Source organism: Esox lucius, chromosome 11 (assembly GCF_011004845.1).
Source record: "Esox lucius isolate fEsoLuc1 chromosome 11, fEsoLuc1.pri, whole genome shotgun sequence".
Taxonomy (NCBI): Eukaryota; Metazoa; Chordata; class Actinopteri; order Esociformes; family Esocidae; genus Esox; species Esox lucius.
The window spans coordinates 31473331-31491462 of NC_047579.1; the positions used below are offsets into that span (position 1 = coordinate 31473331).

An 18132-nucleotide genomic window follows, 5' to 3' on the forward strand; every position below is an offset into this window, starting at 1 on the left:
AAATGTAATGCTACAATAATCCTGTTGTAGACAGTTGAGATATTGTTTTATCCTATTTGCTCTAAACATTTGTTTTTGTTCTGGTTAGAGGCCAACTGCATTTCCATTGTACTGTACTTGTACTTGTTCAATGACAATAAAGTTGAATCTAATCTAATTGTTAGTGTAACTGAGAGCTCATAATCTATATTGAGGCATCATCTTTTCACTTAAAATATTACTGGACCGGTTAATAGAATAAAGACATTTGACGACAATTACATTCTGATAGTGATTCTCTGTATATCATGTTACAATGATACAAGCTTTTTATTTGCCTATTTTAATACCACCTCTTCAGTTCTATGCAAAGCATCTGTCCTCTCTTGTATATAAAGAGGAATAACTATCACCCCATTTGCTGAAAACAAGTACAGTCAGTTGAGTCAGTTGACCTTCAACAAGCCATGTTCCCTGCATCTCTGCTGCTGCTGGCAGCTGTATCCTGTGAGTTTTGGAAAAATTATATATAAAGAAATAGCATTGATGCAATAGAGAAAAACAGAGCATTGGAAATGTAATTGATTAAATGCTATTTTGTCGGTTTTGTTTCACAGGTGTGTTCTGTCAGACTGAACTCACACAGCAAGACTCTATGACTGTAAAGCCTGGACAGTCTCTGACTCTCTCCTGTAAAGTCTCTGGGTATTCTTTAACCGATACCAGCTACTGTACATACTGGGTACGACAGCCTGCTGGAAAAGCATTAGAGTGGATTGGAGGAATATGTGGCAGTGGTAACACATATTATAGTGATAAGTTGAAGAACAAGTTCAGTTGCTCCAGAGTCACTTCCAGCAGCACAGCAACTCTAACAGGACAAAGTCTGCAGACTGAAGACACAGCTGTGTATTATTGTGCTCGAGAGTCACAGTGATACAAACCAGCTACAGAACTGTACAAAAACTAAATAAGACACTCCTATAAGAACACTTGCAAAACAATATATGACAATTTTTGGACTTAGATCCAGGGGTTGTTGTTTAGGGGTTGGTTATTTTTCCATAGTTTCTGACATTCTAGGTTTTGTATTCTACACTTGTTTTGGTTACATTAGTGATACTTGATCCACCTGTTCCTAATTTAGTGCAGCTATTTATTCAGTGGCTATTCTGATTTCCCTGTGAGGTATTGTTTGTTGTTCGCCAACACACTGAGCCTTCATTAGAGGTTTCCTATGAATAAACCATAGTAACCTAAAATATTTTAGACTGGTTGTTTTCGACTTTGCCTAGCATTTATTATTTTGTACCTTAACTGTTTTTCATGGATGTCCTTTTACCTACAGTGTTTCTGGATTGTCATATGTCTCCTGCCAAGCCCTTACTGGAACCTTGAATTTGTTATCTAAATAAATCCTCCAATGTGCTGCATTTGGAACCACAACCCTAATATTTGCTCGTATCAAAACACATGAGAAACACACAATATAAAACAACACTTAATGTGAACTGCATTATCATTATGACCCCATAAACTGTTACACAGACAGCAGATAACAGTTTATTAAAGGGGCGCTTCAGTTTATAAGTAAGTCTATGAAAGTCGAAGTCAAGAAAGGAGATTAAGTTCTATTGTACTAAATGTAGTTCTCCTTTACTATTGTTTAAGAGCCTTCATGATCTTTGCTGAGGATTAGGATTACAAATTCCTCCTATCGTTTTAGAATAAATGTACTTAATTAACAATTGAGCATTTAATTTAGAAGGCACACTATTTTGTTTGGTATATATGTATATATATGAAGTCTCGAAAATAGACAATCAAATGCACATTGTGTCATTAAACATGCCAATCCATTCTTTTGTTTGAAATGACAAAAGATAAAAAATGATATGTTGCCTTATGTTGCCTCACTCACAGAAGCTGCAACATTGCACATTGCGCTAGAAGGGACCACTAGATGGTCTAATTATCTCCAAGCCCATTGATTATTTTTGATCCTTCTGCAATTTGGACACTTAAAAGCAGTGGGGCTGCTTGTTAAAGAGCAAATGAAAGGCCAAGTAGAAGGAGGAGGGGTTTATTTAAAAGACAACACATTAATATGATGTTATTAATGTGTTGTAGAAGGGTTTCATTTAGGCTATGATGGGATCAGAGTTGAGCTAATCAGCTCACAAGGTTTACATCATGTTGTCCTGCACCATGAAAATGTACCCCTGATTAAAATATACTCCCAGTCTCACAATTAATGTCAATGTCTGCAAGCAATTGTTTTTTCTTGATTAAGTCCAGTAATTACAGGATGTGCTTTGCCACTTCACTCCCCACTCTATGATAGTAAAATACATGCAGAGGAAAAACTCTGTGTTTTTTAGTTCTTGGCAGTGTTATGTAAGTAAGGGACATTCATAATAAATACCTAAATGAACTCCCTTTTACTGATCATTTAGGTCTTAGGAAATATTCTCACTTGGTGTTTTCAGATCTGTGGGGTATGGCTACTATAGGTAGGCAGAGAGGGAAGTGAATGTGTTTTCAGATCTGTAGGGCATGTGTAGCTATGCAGCCTTTCATTCGGTTGTGTCAATCACTCTGTGGAATATTGTGTTGTAGGTAGCTGACAGGATCATTATTTATTTTCCATAGACATTATAGTGTCAAGTTTTATGTGTCAGAACTACTGTACAGGCAGCAAGTTGTTGTTTGTAAAAACTATCTTTGCTGCCCTGGTTGACTGAGTGGTTCCATGTTTCCCTGAAGCGTTGCTTCTCAGAGGTCAAAACGTTGCACTTGAGCAGGTGTTTTTGCTCGATCAGCTCAGACAGTTAATTGCTTAACAAGGGTCAGTATAGTACATTTCCATCAGTTAGCTTTAATGCCAACATAATCATTCTTAAAAAAAATCATTTTACTTGTGTCCATTAATAAGCATTCAATAATCAAATTTAAAATGATAACCACACAGCCAACTGCCTGTTTTATAAACATTTGAGCATTCAGGTACATTGCAAGTCACTCACAACTATTCAGGACGTGGACGTTCAAGATATTTGAAACGTACATAAAAAATTGTTCATGCATATACAGTATGTTTAGTTGCATTTATATTGTTAAATAGTTTTTGGTGTCATTTGAAATTTAAAATATATGCATTCAGTATGCATATTAGCTACATTTGAGTTCATCTGCATATTAGTTCTCATACTAATGTAGGACATTAAAACGTATTTGGAAATATAAATAAAGATCCCAGATGAAAGTACCAAATGTTATCTAAAATCACTAATAGACCAACGACAGCTCCTTTAGAACTGCCTAAATAAAATAACATGTTCCAATATAAGGGTTTAATGATAATGTTTATAATATAGTAAAATACTCTGTTTAAAAATCCAAAGTTCACAATCAGCTCAAATCTTCTCTGAACTTATACTAACTCCAAATGCAAAGGAGCATACACAGTAAGTAAAACATTTCATTGTGGCTTAATAACTTAGTGGTAACTTAATATCGGTATAAATACAGCATCTTCAGCAGAGTCTTAAATTTATAAATTTTTTAGGCATTTGTTGTGACATCAGACTGGATCAGTCTCCTTCTCAAGTGATAAAACCTGGAGACTCTGTTAAACTGTCATGTAAAACCTCTGAGTTTAATATGACAAGCTACTACATGCACTGGATAAGGCAGAAACCAGGAAAAGGACTGGAGTGGATTGGTAGCATATGGACTCTGGCTCAGGCAAAGAACCTATCTATGCAGATTCACTGAAAGGCCAGTTCACCCTGACTGAAGACGTCCCCACAAGTACACAGTTTTTAGAGGCCAAGAATCTGAGAGCAGAGGACACTGCTGTTTATTATTGTGCTCGATAAACACTGTAATGGTAGTTGGTGAAGGAACTGTACAAAAACCAACAAGTCCCCTTACAACATCAGTCTAGCCAATATAGTATTACTTCCTCTAATTTGTGTTTCTCTCAGGAGCATAAATGTGAAGATGCCAACAAAGTGGCCAAACACTGCACATCCATCCAGGTTTTTTCTCCCCCTAATGGTTCGTGCTGGTGGTTCATTCTATGAATATCATGGTTTCATCATTTTATTTTACATTTTCAAGGAATCCTCAACTCAGGGGAGATGGTTAATTATTTGCCATTGGAGTGTATTTGAGCATGTCCCATTTCAAATCATAGAATAACGTAATGTCTGTCTAAGGACAGGTAAGGGGTCAGAGTTTACAGGTGTTCAGAGACCCCACCTCCATATTCTGACAGCAAATGTTATTTATGGGATTGGAGACCTCTGAGTTAGTGATAGATTTGCTAAACAAAAATATCAGATCTACACATTAGTATTCGTTTTTTGTAAAATCATATTTCGAAGGCAGTACTTCATTACTTCTGCCTCTGTATTTTTACAGGGAAAAGAAAACACTGCAAATACATCCAGCGTGTACCATTACTGCAAAAGAAAGACTTATGCCTTGTAACAGGAGACACCTGGTGCCCTGCAAGATTAACATTTTGATCACCTACATGAAGATGAAGAAGCAGCCAGAGCAGCAGAGATAGACCTGCCCATGCAATAAAAACACCTCCAGTAAGACATGTCACAAGACAAAACTGAATGAAATACTTAAATAAAAGTCATGTTCTATATGTACAGTGAGGGAAATAAATATTTGATCCTCGGCTGAATTTGTCTGTTTGCCCACTGACAAAGAAATGATCAGTCTATAATTTCAATGGTAGGTTTATTTGTACAGTGAGAGACAGAATAACAACAAAAAAACGCATGTCAAAAATGTTATAAATTGATTTGCATTTTAATTACTGAAATAAGTATTTGATCCCCCTCTCAATCAGAAAGATTTTTGTCTTCCAGGTGTCTTTTATACAGGTAACGAGCTGAGATTAGGAGCACATTCTTAAAGGGTTCAAATAGATTCCAAACTCTCCACCGTGGCCAAGACCAAAGAGCTGTCCAAGGATGTCAGGTAAAGGATTGTAGACCTACACAAAGCTGGAAGGGGCTAGAAGACCATCGCCAAGCAGCTTGGTGAGAAGGTGACAACAGTTGGTGCAATTATTCGCAAATGGAAGAAACCCAAAATAACTGTCAATCTCCCTCGGTCTGTGGCTCCATGCAAGATCTCACCTCATGGAGTTGCAATGATGATGAGAATGGAGTGGAATCAGCCCAGAATTACACGGGAGGATCTTGTCAATGATCTCAAGGCAGCTGGGACCATAGACACCAAGAAAACAATTGGTAACACACTACGCCGTGAAGGACTGAAACTGCGGCCGCAAGGTCCCCCTGCTCAAGAAAGCACATGTACAGGCCAATCTGAAGTTTGCCAAAGAACATCTGAATGATTCAGAGGTGAACTGGGTGAATGTGCTGTGGAACTCCACTCGCCGTGTTTGGAAGAGGAGGAATGTTGCCTATGACCTCAAGAACACCATCCCCACCGTCAAACATTGAGGTGAAAACATTATGCTTTGGGGGTGTTTTTCTGCTAAGGGGACATGACAAATTCACGGCATCAAAGGGACAATGGACTGGACCATGTTCCATCAAATCTTGGGTGAGAACCTCCTTCCCTCAGCCAGGGCATTGAGAATGGGTCGTGGATGGGTATTCTAGCATGACAATGACCCAAAACACATGGCCAAGGCAACAAAGGAGTAGCTCAAAAAGAAGCACATTAAGGTCCATTAAGATCTGCAAAGCAGAGTGGGAAGTAATCCCTCTTGAGATGTGTGCAAATCTAGTGGCCAACTACAAGAAACATCTGACCTCTGTGACTGCCAACAAGGGTTTTGCCACCAAGTACTAAGTAATTTTTTTACAGAGGGGTCAAATACTTATTTAATTCATTAAAATGCAAATCAATTCATAAATTTTTTATAACATGCGTTTTTCTGGACTTTTTTGGTGTTAATCCTTCCTTGTCAGTGGGCAAACGTACAAAATCAGCAGGGAATCAAAACATTTTTTCCCTCACTATATTTATTTTTTCAGTATAGCAAGAGGTTTGTGAATGTGTTTTTTTTAAATGTTATATATTACTCTTCATTTAATTAAACATAAGGATTATCACAATTGTGCTATTGGCATTTTATACCAGGGCTGCCTAAATGTATATCCATTTAGAACAACTGGGTGCTGGATTCTGTCCAAAATTGATTCAACTGGATGTCAGGGGAGAACATTCTTTATTTGCATGAATCCATCCTGTCCATACCAAGAGGTATGGACAGGATGTATGGATATGATAATAATACATGAAATGTATACAGCGTTTTTCAAAACCCAAAGATGCTTTACAATACAATACAACTACAGATAGAGCAATGTGACAAAAAGTAGCTAACAAAACCAAAACAAAAAGGGAGGGGTGGGTCAAACAACATAGGGCTGGGGCTAGGCTGGTTAGAACAGATGAGACTTGAGGTGGAGGATGAAGATGGCAACAAATTTGGAGTCACGGATGAATTGTAGAAGGGCATTCCAAAATCTTGGAGCAGCCTGTGAAAAAGCCCTGTCTCCAAATCTCTGCAGCTTGGATCGAGGGATGATAAGGAGGCCAGCAGTGGCAGAGTGGAGTGACCTGGAGAAATGGTGTTGGGGAATAAGGTCAGAGAGATAGGGTGGAACAAGTTGGTGTAGGGTTTTATACGTGAGAAGAAGAATTTTGAAGTCAATGCGTTTAGAGATTGGGAGCCAGTGGAGTTCTTGTAGGGTGGGGGTGATGTGCTGCCAGGATTTGGTGTGTGTGAGAAATCGTGCAGCTGAATGTTTAACTAGTTGTAGTTTATGGAGAGTTTTAGTGTTAATGCCAGATAGGAGAGAATTGCAATAGTCAAGACGGGCAGATATGAATGCATGTATTAGGGTTTCAGCAGCAGAGTGGGACAGGGAAGACTGTCATTTGGCAATATTGCAAAGGTGGAAGAATGAGGATTTGACAGTCTGTCTTATGTGTTGTTGGAAGCTGAGTGAGGAGTCCAGTATGACACAAGGTTGTGTGCATGAGGGGATGGAGATACAACAGAGTCATCAATAGTGAGGGGGACGGTGCCGGCTTTGGTTAGTGTGGATTTTGTACCAAGCAGTAAAAGTTCAGGTTTGTCACCGTTAAGCTTGAGGATGTTCTGCTGCAGCCAGGTTTTTATTGTTGCCAGGCAAGTTTCAATATGAGACAGAGGTGGGTTGGTGAGGGATTTAGTGCTGAGGTAGATCTGAGTGTCATCGGCATAGCAGTGGAAGTCCAGTTTAAGGTGACGAAGAATCTGACCAAGGATGTGGATGTAGATGATAAAGAGCAGGGGCCCAAGAACGGAACCCTGGGGGACACCCTGTGTGACTACAGAATTATGACCATGGATGGAAATGTTGTGAGTACGGTTGGTGAGGTATGAGCATAGCCAGGAAAGTGCGGCTCCCTCAACACCCAAGGCTTTGAGCCTGGTGAGGAGGATCTGGTGATTGACTGTGTCAAAGGCACCACTCAGGTCAAGCCGGATAAGGATGTTGAGGGCGCCAGCATCACCAGAGACTAGAACGTTAATAAAAACTTTAAGGAGGGCAGTTTCAGTACTGTGAAGTGGTCAGAAGTCAGACTGAAAAGGCTCAAACTGACAGTTTTTGAGGAGGTGGCATTGAAGTTGGGTGGCAACAGTCCTTTCCAGGGTTTTCACAAGGAAGGAGAGGTTGGAGATGGGGCGGAAGTTATTCAAATTGGTAGTGTCCAGGCCAGGTTTCTTTATGATCAGTGTGACAACAGCATGTTTAAAGCTGGAGGGATATGATGCCATGGTAGAGAGAAAGATTGACTATTTGAGTGATGTAAGGACAGAGAGCAGGAAGGCAGGCCTTAATGAGAGTGTCAGGAAGGGGATCCAGAGAGCAGGAAGGCAGGCCTTAATGAGAGTGTCAGGAAGGGGATCCAGAGAGCAGGAAGGCAGGCCTTAATGAGAGTGTCAGGAAGGGGATCCAGAGAGCAGGAAGGCAGGCCTTAATGAGAGTGTCAGGAAGGGGATCCAGAGAGCAGGAAGGCAGGAAGGCAGGCCTTAATGAGAATGTCAGGAAGGGGATCCAGGGAGCAGGAAGTCAGGCCTTAATGAGAGTGTCAGGAAGGGGATCCAGGGAGCAGGTCGTAGTTTCTGAAGATACAATACGTTTTGTGATAAATGGTGAGTCGACTAGGGTAAAGGTGCTCAGGAGGGTTTGTATAACAGGAGAGGGTAGGTGGTTGAGAGTGGAAGAAGGAACTGGGGGAGATGGTTCAGCCAATGAAGCATTAATGTGTGGGGCCCATCATTAACAGGCATCCCTTCCAATCTATTGTCCTTTGTTCAAAGTTAGTCAGCACTTATGCGTCAAGTTAAATTACTCATGCCAGTAACCTTTCATGGGGTTGGAATGAGAACATACAGGGCAACAGCTCTACAGGAGCCAGGTCAGGTATATTTGGTGGGGGACTCCAATTAGATGCGGAATCCTGTGCTTTTCCAATAACAGGGCATAAAATACCATCTACATAAGGCATTTTGCACAGTCTAGGTCTGCACAGTTAGTGGAGATGTTTTTAAGAGACTTGTGGCTGTAATTCAAGCAAAAGGGGATCCCACCAAGTATTAACTCAGGTATTTTACTGTTTTGATTTTAATATAATTTCACTGTTTTAGATTGTATTTCTCTCTCTCTTGGATATTGTGGGAAAAGTCTAATTTTGTGTTTTCATTTCAGGCTAGAAGCCAAAAAAAACAGAACATTTTGAAAGGGGATGATGACTTTCTACACCCACTGTATCTCAATTTCAGTCTTCATTTCAGCCTTGAGGGGGCAGTCTATGTTAAAGGGCTTTTTAATTAGAGATAACAACCCAATTCCAATGTCCCCCCTTAACCCTACGCCCTGAACCCTCACAGACTTAACTGATGTCACCTGGTAAGTGATTGAGTGGAAGATTTATTTTACATTTTTTTTCTTTCTTCACGGCCCAGGCACTGAATAGACCAACTGCCTGATTTATAGCAGATTTATACCACTCTGTAGGCTCTGTAGGCTCTGTAGGCCCTTGCCCTACAGAGTGGATGAAAGGTAATTGTCAATAATAATCTATATTTGTCAATAATCAATGTATTATTTTTGGTCAAAACAGCATTGTTAAGCAAAAACTAAAATAAATAGTTTAGTAAACTAGGTGTGTAAAGGTGATTGTATTCCTCTGATTTCATGTCTTCTATCTGCTATATCAAATCCTTGTTAATGTACTGTAGGCCTAGTGTTGTCCACTGTTCTTCTTCTTCCTTCTCTTATGAGACAGGTTGGCCAGGATTTTTATCTCGATTCCCCTGTTAGCACCCGTGTTTCACATCACAACGCTATGAATTATGTGCAATTCCCTCAGGCAAAGTCTACAGAAATGCGGACTTTTGAAAAGGGTGCATAAAGGATTCTAAATGTCTATGAAAGAGTCAAAGCACACTTGACAATTTGACATTGGGACAGGCCTAAGCCCTCACAGACCTAGCGAAAATGCACTTCAAAGTGTGTGAGTCTGTGAGTGTGGACATTGAGATTGGGCTGTCATCTCTCTGTGATCTTCCCACCCTGTAAGGAGGAGTCAATGCAAAATGAACCTCTTCCATCACTACTTATCTCACTGCAGACAGAAGCAGAGTGTCTGAAGACTTGACTAGAAAGAAGAACTATCACCTTCATTCAACATTAAGTTTGTTATTGAATTACTGCTACTGATAATATGCCTGACAGGTGACATGCCACAATGGTCAACTTTGTAATGGAAAACAGGAAAACTGATGCCAATAGGCTGACCAGAACACTGGACACACACACACCAGACACCCAGGAGTCAACAGCCCTGTCTACTCCCAGTGGGGTGTAAATTAATCTTGTAGATTCGGTGGTCATCTTTTGCTTCAGTTTGTCTGGCTCATATTCATGCATTTTCTGTCCCATTGGTCTCATAGAGTGTTAGCAGGCAATGGTGGGGGGTAGCATTCAGGGTTGTAGAGTGGTGTTGGTTAGTGATATTATGATTCATACCGAGGTCGATGAGCTTCAAGGCTGGTATTGTTTTAAGAGAAGCACATGATGAATGACACAAAAGGCCTTGCTATATCTGGAACCACACGACAACAATAACTTTTTCGAGGATTTTATAGTATTGTTAAAAAAAAATTACAAAATAAAAATAGAATACTTATTGGTAAAAATATTAGGGATGGCCAAAACATTAATGTTTTGGCACTATGACGGGTTGGATGTGAACTACAATGTTTTGGGTTCTGTAAATTATTCTTACCAGCAGGTGTCACTAGTGTGCACTGCATTGCATTAGGCCTCGTAATGTGCAATACAATTAGCTGGAAAGCCTCAGCGCTTTACAAAGCCTCACCTCGCCATCACTAGTGTTATTATGCAGTGCTAGTAGAGTTCCCTTCGGTCTGAAAATGACCATGTCTCTGTGGACAGATGCAGCTGTCTCTATTTGTATAGGGAGCCGCAGAGTTGCTCTATGTTTAATCTACAGGCAGCCTAACATGCTTGAGCAACTACCTACAAGAGGTGGATTAACAGTAGTGATCACATGTTCCCCCCCAGTCACTATAACCTTGTTTGTACAAGGCGACATCTGGACATCACTCATTACCACTCTTCTTACTCTTGACTTGTTATTAAGTGATTTTAAATAAGTAGTCCCTATTAAAGAGACTCTGAAAGAACTGTAATATTGGTCTGTTTTAGTAGCGTGGAAGATGGAAAAAGTTTTGCTATATATACAAGCAGTTGATTATTTCAGTGTAATGCTGTGTATCCACGGGAACAATCGTTTTTACAAAGAACAGACCTCCTGACCTGAGATACCCCTAATCTCTGTCCTGCCCGAATGGAAGAAACAGAGAAGAAACAGGCAACTACACCTTCTGTAGCTGGGCCATAGATAAGATAGGTTTGAGTCCTGGCGCCTTAAGTTGAGGGCATAATCACTTCTAGGAACAGGACCTGCTGACCTAGGTGTACTTCTATCTGTGGCATCCATGAAGAGTCTAAACCAAATTCAGGCCTAGTCTGAAACAGTCAATTTATTACACTGGATTTGTAGAATAATGGATAAATAAGGATATTGTAATAAATAAATGCCATAACAGCTACATACCTGGCTATCTTGCTAAATAACCACCTTGCTAGATTTTTCTCTATTCCTTTACAAAAATTTTAATGGTATGTTGAACATTGCTGTAGCAGGAAATAATTATCGTCTGGCTACTTGTCTTTGTTAATAACAAAGTTTAAGATAGCATAATGTTTTCTGAATTTGACTGAGATACTCAGATCTTACGGATTTCCAATTCAGCAATATACAGTATCTCACAAAAGTGAGTAGACCCCTCACATTTTTGCAAATATGTGATTATATTTTTTCATTGAGACAACACATGACAGTTTGTTACAATGGAAAGTAATAAGTGTACAGCTTGTATAACAGTGTAAATTGGCTGTCCCCTAAAAATAACTCAACACACAGCCATTAATATCTAAACCATTGGCAACAAAAGTGAGTACACGCCAAAGTGAAAATTTCCAAATTGGGCCCAATTAGCCAAATCTCAACAGTTATATTCATTTGCACATTCACTTCATACAATCAGCATTGTCTTTGTTTCAGTTTTCCAGCATTTATCAATACTGTACATCTTTGTCTTACTAGACACATTGTTCATGCCCTAAACACATGCTATAACTCCAACCCCCAAAATATACACATTTTACATATGCTATAACCATACATATTCATATATAAATTTACATAAACCGTCAAAATATGCTTTGGCTGTTACTGCAGTGCAACATACACTGATACACACACGCCATGAAATATGACTGACCCACTGACAGTATAACCATATTAATCGCTAAACATATAAAACCTATACAAACGTGTATAGTTAACACATGTTCAACACATTTCCAGCACAACACAATGTGCAAATTTTTTAACATGGTCTATGGAGCCAGCCCGTAGGCCTACATTATTTCAGCCCAAAACAGAAGAGATGTGTGGCCCAAAATAACACTTACTTCTTGTAAAAACGACTGGTTTGGCTAACACTTTAGCATGTTCATTACTTGTAAAAACAAGTGGTTTGTATGAGGTTTTAATGCATTCCAAACCTGAAATACAGGAAAAAATGGTGAGACATAGAGACGTGGCGTTTCCTCGTTGAAATCTCTGCAGTTATAGTGGGAAAACAGCGGAGTACGGGACCAGGAAATTCTGATTTACAAACCATATTACTCGTAAAAAATTTAAAAAACACAGATACAACTTCAAATCATGTACCACCTAAAATCAAGTTCTTATAGTTATAAAAATGTGATTACAAGCTAGTGGGCATCACATATACAATGCTAGTGTGACAGATTACTGAATGTACACTGCTCAAAAAAATTAAGGGAACACTTAAAATCACACATTGGGTCTCCATGAACAAAATATATTAAAGATCAAAATCTTTACTGTACATTGTGTAATCCTTTGAGAACAAAATGAGGTAACAACAGTCAATGGAAACCAAAATCACCAACCGATTGAGGGCTGGTTCAAAGCAAACAATTGAAATCACAGGCTGTTGCAACTTGTGTGGATTTCATCATGGCAACTGCACTCCAGAAATCCTGATGAGATGGCGGATGGTGTTCTGGGGGATTTCAGGATACAATACCCACAGAATAAAATATATTTTATTTGTTGACACTTTTTTATTATTTTTGTCCTGCTGTTTCCTTATTGAAGAACTTATGTTAGTTGTAATTATCTATTGAATAGAAATATTTTAATTTTTAGTTTTTGTCAAGATTTTTGCAGGCGAGGGAAATCTCAGCAAAATGCAGGTCAGCTCTGATAGATAGACACAAGTACAATCAGTATTCACCAGATAATGTCAAGGAGACACAACCATCATGTGCCAAATAGATTTTATTTCAAGGTAATATTACAATAAAACACGCTTGCACTCTCCTGCTCCGTTCAAAGCTAGGAGATCATTAGGTCTTGGCCCACACCTCCTGAGTACCAGGCTCTAAAGACACGTTGCTGCCACTGTCCAAAGTCCTCCTGGTTGTGTTGCAGATCAAGACGATGCCTGACCATTCCATGCTGACCCCCCGCCCGGGTTGTCCCTGTCATTGTCCATTTGGTCATGCACCTGACCTGGACTAGGTTTAAGTTTTTCTTAGCCAATGTGCTTCAACACTGTTGTTGCTTGCTCCTTGGGGTTTCAGGCTGGGTGTTTTGTAAAAGCACTTTGTGACAATTGCTAATGTAGAAACATCTCTATAAATAAATGTGATTGATTTGATAGATTGATAGCAAACGTTACACTTAATTTTATTTGCAGCCTCCATCTGCTCCTGTTTACAATGTTACCAGATGGGAATATTTTCACCAGATGGTAATTGTTAGATACTAGATCCTTATTATTTATTTAGTTTATTTACACAGGATTTTTCTTTTCATATTTACAGTGGTGCCCTGTATTACAACAACAAACAATAACTATGTGAATAAGATAATATTTTTAAACTGCTATAATATACAATTAAAAAAAGCAAATACAATTTACTGTAATTTACTTATCAAGTCCTTAAACATAAGCAAGGCCTCAACATCTAAAATAGATATTGGCATTGTATCATGACCTGTAATTATTATTGTACTGTATTTTTCAGGTGGAGGTTGTGAAGGGGTCAAATGTTTTTATACCAATAGATATCTTTACAATGGCGAGTCAGGCAACATCTATGGTATTCTGCTGCTAGGGGTATTCTCCCTTCAAACTCTTATTAAGAGTAACCTCAAAAGTAAAGTAATTTAGAAATATTCAACCAGGTATTGAATGTTTATGTTATTTGAAATCCTAATGACTTCAATATGAAATTGGGAAGCCTAAGGGTAACACACCTCAAAGTCAGCACTGGACACCAGAATGATTTCTGCTATTCTTGGTATTTATGTTTTGATTGGCTTAAAGCTTTTGAGAAGGATCACCTCTGTGTTGATGATATTAGTGAATAATTCACTGGTTCTCAAACTATGATACACATACCACTGGTGGTACATATATAAAAATACACTGAAATATCAAATGGATTTTGGAATATAATAAAATGGAATGTTTGTCATGTATAAAATGCACAAGAAAATGTGTTTTTAAAAATATTTTGAAATGCATCAAAAATACTTTGTAGGTTTAATTTAGAATATGTTGTTATATACATGTGTGAGCTTTAAGGGCACAGGGAATCTTGTGAAAATTGATGCCAAAAGGAATGCAGCACGTTATCAGAAAATAATAGCAGACAATTTGCATTCTTCTGCATGAAAGCTGCTCATAGGATGCTCTTTGACTTTCCAGCATGACAATGACCCTAAGCACAAGTCCAAGTAGACCCTCCAGTGGTTATAATAGAAAAAGGTGAAGATTCTGGAGTGGCCATCACAGTCTCCTGACCTTAATATAACTCTGGGGAGATCTCAAACTTGCGATTCATGCAAGACGACCAAATACTTTGTATGACCTGGAGGCATTTTGCCTCGACAAATGGGCAGCTATACCACCTGCAAGAATTCGGGGCCTTATAGACAGCAATTACAATTCTGTCTATAAGGCACACTGTCATTGATGCTTAAGTCAATACACAGTATTAAAAAATAAGGGTGTGCAGAATTTCGAACAGGGTTCAATTCACTTTTTTCTTTGTTGCCATGTTTTGTTTTATGATTGTGCCATGTTGTTGTAAAATACAGTTGAATATGAATCCCATGAGAAATCTAAGACATGTGTTTTGCCTGCTCACTCATGTTTTCTTTACAAATGGTACATATATTACTAATTATCCAAGGGTATGGAAACTTTTGAGCACAACTGTAGTGTATGTTTAGTTGCTTTTATATTATCAAATACTTTTTTGTTATCATTTGAAATGTTAAATATTAGCATTCTGTCACATACAAACTCATCCCGGACTTGTTTCGTGTCATGTCCTTCATCATTCACACCAGGTCCCATTTTTCTCGTTAGCATGTGTTTAAATGTTTCCCCTCTGCTCCCCACATTGTGGATCATTGTTGCGGTTAATGGATGTCGTCGCTGTGATGCTGTTGCGTGTAAGTTTGGTGTACCTGTTGCCTACTTTCGTTTTGCTGCTTATGTCAGCCCTTTTCTTTCTTTGTGTTTTTGTTGTGCTCTGTGTTTGTTTAATCATAATAAAGAATCAACACCGACTACCCTTGCCTGCACCTGGTTCCTTACCCCCGCAACACCACCAATCATTACAGTTCAGTATGCCTATTGGCTATATTTCAATTAATCTGCATATTTGATCTCATACTAAAGTACATCATGAAAACTTAATCTAAATATTATCTTGGATACCAGATGAAAGTACTAAATGTTAACGAAAATCACTAATAGACCAAGGACAGCTCCTTTAGAACTTTCTAAATAAAATAGCAATACTCCAATTCAGAGGTTCAATAGTAAATATTAAAGTATAATAAAATACTCTACTGTCAGGAATTAAGATTCCAAAGTACACAATCAGCTCAAATCAGCTCTGAACATATACCAACTTCAAATGAAAAGGAGCTTAACACACACTCAGTGGCCCTCATTTATCAAAAGTGCGTACACCAAATTTCCAGCGTACACCTGGCGTACACCCAAAACCACGGTGACTTTGAGATTTATCAATATGGACGTTGTCGTACGGCACTCTCAAATCCTACGCCAGCTCAGGAGGTGGTGTACGCACGTTTTGAGTTAGTGCGGAAATGCGCAGAAAAAAATATCCTAACGCACTGACAAACAAAAAGATATGATATATTATGACCCACTGTAAAAAAAAAACACCAACATAATAATTACAAACTTCAGTGTTTATTTTTGTGCAACATGGACTTCAATGTTTAATTTGTGTGACTTTACCAAAGCATTTGATTTATATGTATTCCTTCAGATGCGAGCCTGTGCGCTTTACATGAGGGTTAGGCCCGGCAGTTGCGCACGGACTGGGTTCAGTAATAAAAGGCTTTTAATGACCAAAATATAATTCAGACTGACAAAATAATAAAAATGACATTCTTCTTTTTAAATAATAATAATATAAATAATAACAATAACGACATTCTTCTTCTAAATAACAATACACGTCATTAATAATAAATATCAAAATAATAAGACGAATATTACAAATTGTCATGCAATTATTAATGTGAATGAATGGTACTCCACATCACATCATCATCTTTTATTCCGCTTTTTAAACTGCCAAATAAAACAATTTTATTTCTTTCTACCTCCCTGGTGATCGTCTCAATCTCCACATCAGAGAAGTTTCTCTTTTTTTTTTTTTGCCGTCTTCCGTGTGTCCATGGCGTAAAATGAGGACGTGAGGGAAGCGGAGACTTGAATATATAGAGACGTGTTATTCTAATGACGATCGTTTTCAGCCGCGGTATTTATCAAGGGCTGGTATTGCGTACACCTGGATATTAAAGTTACGCACAGTTTCAAAAATCAGGCGTTGAGAGGCATAGACATAATAAAGAGTAGACGCCGCATTGGCTGCTGGGGCGCGAGAAATACGGCCGCCATGTTTGACCGGTCATACTCCTATTTGCGTAGCAGCAGAAGTAACGATGCCAGAGCACTATGGAGCATACTCCTGCTCATATCGGCGGACCATCGAAAGCAGGGCTCGGGGGATTACTTTTCACAAGTAAGATTTAACATTACCGTATTATTGGTTGTATTTTGTGACTAGAATATTACCAGAGAGTTGAGAAGGAACAAGGATCTTTGATATTACTGTACTGAAATCGTATCCAGCTAGCTAGGCTATGTTTACTGCACCAGCCGGTGTTCACCCAGCGAACTGAGACTTGATAAGTCATATTCTATAACACTGACTCAAGAATGCTATTGTAGAAATAAAGCAAATATTACTGGTATAACATTGGCCAGCTAATTATATATTCATATAAATAAAAGACGGTATTATCATTGTTGTGCAGTACTAGCTTAGCTAGTAACTTAGTATTTTGGTGGTAGCTTCACTATTTTCAGAATCAAGTAACTTTTTTCAGTAGTAGTAACTCCTTTATTTACCAAGTAGCTTGGCCACACAAGCGTCTTTTCTTGTCATGTGAAATTAGCACAACTTAAAGTAGCTTCCTATGTAATGAACTAGCCTACTGCTGTGTTTGTGTAACTTTTTTTTATATATATATATATATTTTGTGTTTTGTGTTACTTAGCTTGCTACATTTGACTGGGTGGTAGCTTTTGTGTAGTGAAGCTTTATTCATGACAGAGTAACTAATAGCTTAGCTCACTGCAATTTCCAAGTAACTTGCCCAACACTGTGTATTATTCACGTGTAATTCACCCTAACAAAAGTAAGTTACCTCTCATGTCTCATACCCACCACACTTAAAATAAAGGCAACAGAACATCTGATAGTAGAATGGTTTTCAAACAAGCTTATTATTTAGTTCAGCGGTATGTGCTCACCTACAGGTTCAGCCAAGATCACTTGGAGCTCCTATTTAATTCAATCAGAGCGTCAGGTAGGGTTGGTGTTCTTTTAATTACAATTTTGAAAATATACCTAATGAATATCATTATGCCTTGTGAGTAATGTATGTATTGTGTGCCTGTTTTCCATATAAGGAGGCTGGAATAACAATCCATCGGCACTTCCAGACCATCTTCCGCCGCCTGATGGTTTATGTGAATACTGCTGTAAGTGTTGTTGGGTCTGTAAATACCTCTGTTTGTTTGTGTTTCATGAACTCTAGCCTCATGGTGTGTGTCTCCAGGAATCCAAATGTTGGTCTCCTTTACCTTACACTAAGTTTGTGAGCTTGTGTATAATGAAGTTTATCTTTACATTATGTCCTTGTTATTGTCTTAGCCCTGATCCCTTTCCCTCTGGGTTCTGAAAAGCACTTGTAACTGTGTTTTGAAAATTGCTACATTAATTAAGTTTGCAGACTTTTCAAGGGAGTTTCAACAAAGTAAATGTGTAGTTTAAATAAAAACAG

The 18132-nt window shown here is 38.5% G+C and overlaps 1 protein-coding gene across 1 annotated transcript in view; it reads left to right on the forward strand.

Annotated features, from left to right (window-relative positions):
* The first annotated feature begins 389 nt into the window (after positions 1-389).
* LOC114840414 (immunoglobulin mu heavy chain-like) overlaps positions 390-18132 on the forward strand; it is a 69507-nt gene continuing 51764 nt past the window's right edge. Inside the window, exons 1-2 of the mRNA XM_034295309.1 lie at positions 390-486; positions 597-903. Coding sequence (XP_034151200.1) covers positions 447-486; positions 597-903 — 347 coding nt within the window. The 5' untranslated portion in view covers positions 390-446. The remainder of the gene's footprint in view (positions 487-596; positions 904-18132) is intronic.